This window comes from Sinocyclocheilus grahami, unplaced genomic scaffold, assembly GCF_001515645.1.
Source record: "Sinocyclocheilus grahami isolate Dianchi unplaced genomic scaffold, SAMN03320097.WGS_v1.1 scaffold5.1, whole genome shotgun sequence".
Classification (NCBI taxonomy): domain Eukaryota; kingdom Metazoa; phylum Chordata; class Actinopteri; order Cypriniformes; family Cyprinidae; genus Sinocyclocheilus; species Sinocyclocheilus grahami.
In genome coordinates this window covers 1,379,842-1,380,817 of record NW_015505184.1, presented here as the reverse complement: position 1 = coordinate 1,380,817, position 976 = coordinate 1,379,842, and the positions used below count along the sequence as shown (strand labels likewise).

General features: G+C 34.3%; 1 protein-coding gene across 1 annotated transcript in view; it reads left to right on the top strand.

Moving 5' to 3' along the window:
- Positions 1 to 638, top strand: part of si:ch211-106h4.4 (MAM and LDL-receptor class A domain-containing protein 2) — a 24,688-nt gene extending 24,050 nt beyond the window's left edge. The window contains exons 40-42 of the mRNA XM_016273028.1: positions 15 to 105; positions 183 to 252; positions 342 to 638. Of these exons, the coding sequence (XP_016128514.1) occupies positions 15 to 105; positions 183 to 252; positions 342 to 431 (251 nt within the window). The 3' untranslated portion in view covers positions 432 to 638. The remainder of the gene's footprint in view (positions 1 to 14; positions 106 to 182; positions 253 to 341) is intronic.
- Positions 639 to 976: the final 338 nt, after the last annotated feature.

Here is a 976-nt window from a genome sequence, read left to right as displayed (position 1 = left end):
TTTGGTTTGTTTAGCTGTAGGTATCGGCGTTGGAGTGGGAGTGACCCTTTTTGTGATATTTACTGTTGGTGCTGTCCTTTTTGTGCTGAATAAAAAAAGAAAAAGGTATGTACTAATTACATGGACAGTTTAATGAGATAAAAATTAAAAGCGTCTTTGAAATGTCTTTCGTTTCTTTACAGGGAATCTATACTTGAAGATGACATGCTTGATAGTAACTTTTCTCATAGCCACTTTGACTGCAACATGAGTGTGAGTATTTTTTCTAGGCTATAAACACTAATATGCATATAGTGTTATAAGAATTTGTCTCTGAGGTTTTCCACTGCTATTTTTGCCAGGGTTTAACATCTACAGGAGAGAACGGCAACTCCAGTGACTTAAGGAATATTTTATTTTCAGCAGATGGAAATGACACATCTTTTACATAAGATGAAGAATCCCAGACACAGACAGAAACAGATCTTTGTAAATCTCATGTCATCTACTGTATATCTTTATTATACTGAGAAATAATTACAGTGCTCCAACCATTTGGATTAACTGTAGCCATTTGGCATTTAAATGCTTGACTGACTGAATCATTGCCAAACACAGCACAAACTTGAGAGGACACCATGTGCTGTAAAACACAATAAAACGGCTCATTGACAATATATGTGCGATTCTTGCAATCTCAAATATTATATGATAACTTCTACATTTATATACTTATAGATTAAGTAGTACCTTATTGTCTGTCATGTAAATTCAGGCATATCAAGTGTAATTTTCTTTATTTTGTCATTTCACTTTTTTTAATATACCCTTTCACCTACAACAACGATGCTTTTGCATCATGCTGAAATAAGCTGAAGAGGCCTACTAATGTGCTAATAACATTTTATTTAAAGTGTTGGGAAACCAGCTCTTTAAAGGGGTCATATGACGTGATTTCAGGTTTTCCTTTCTCTTTGGAGTGTTACAAGCTGTTCGT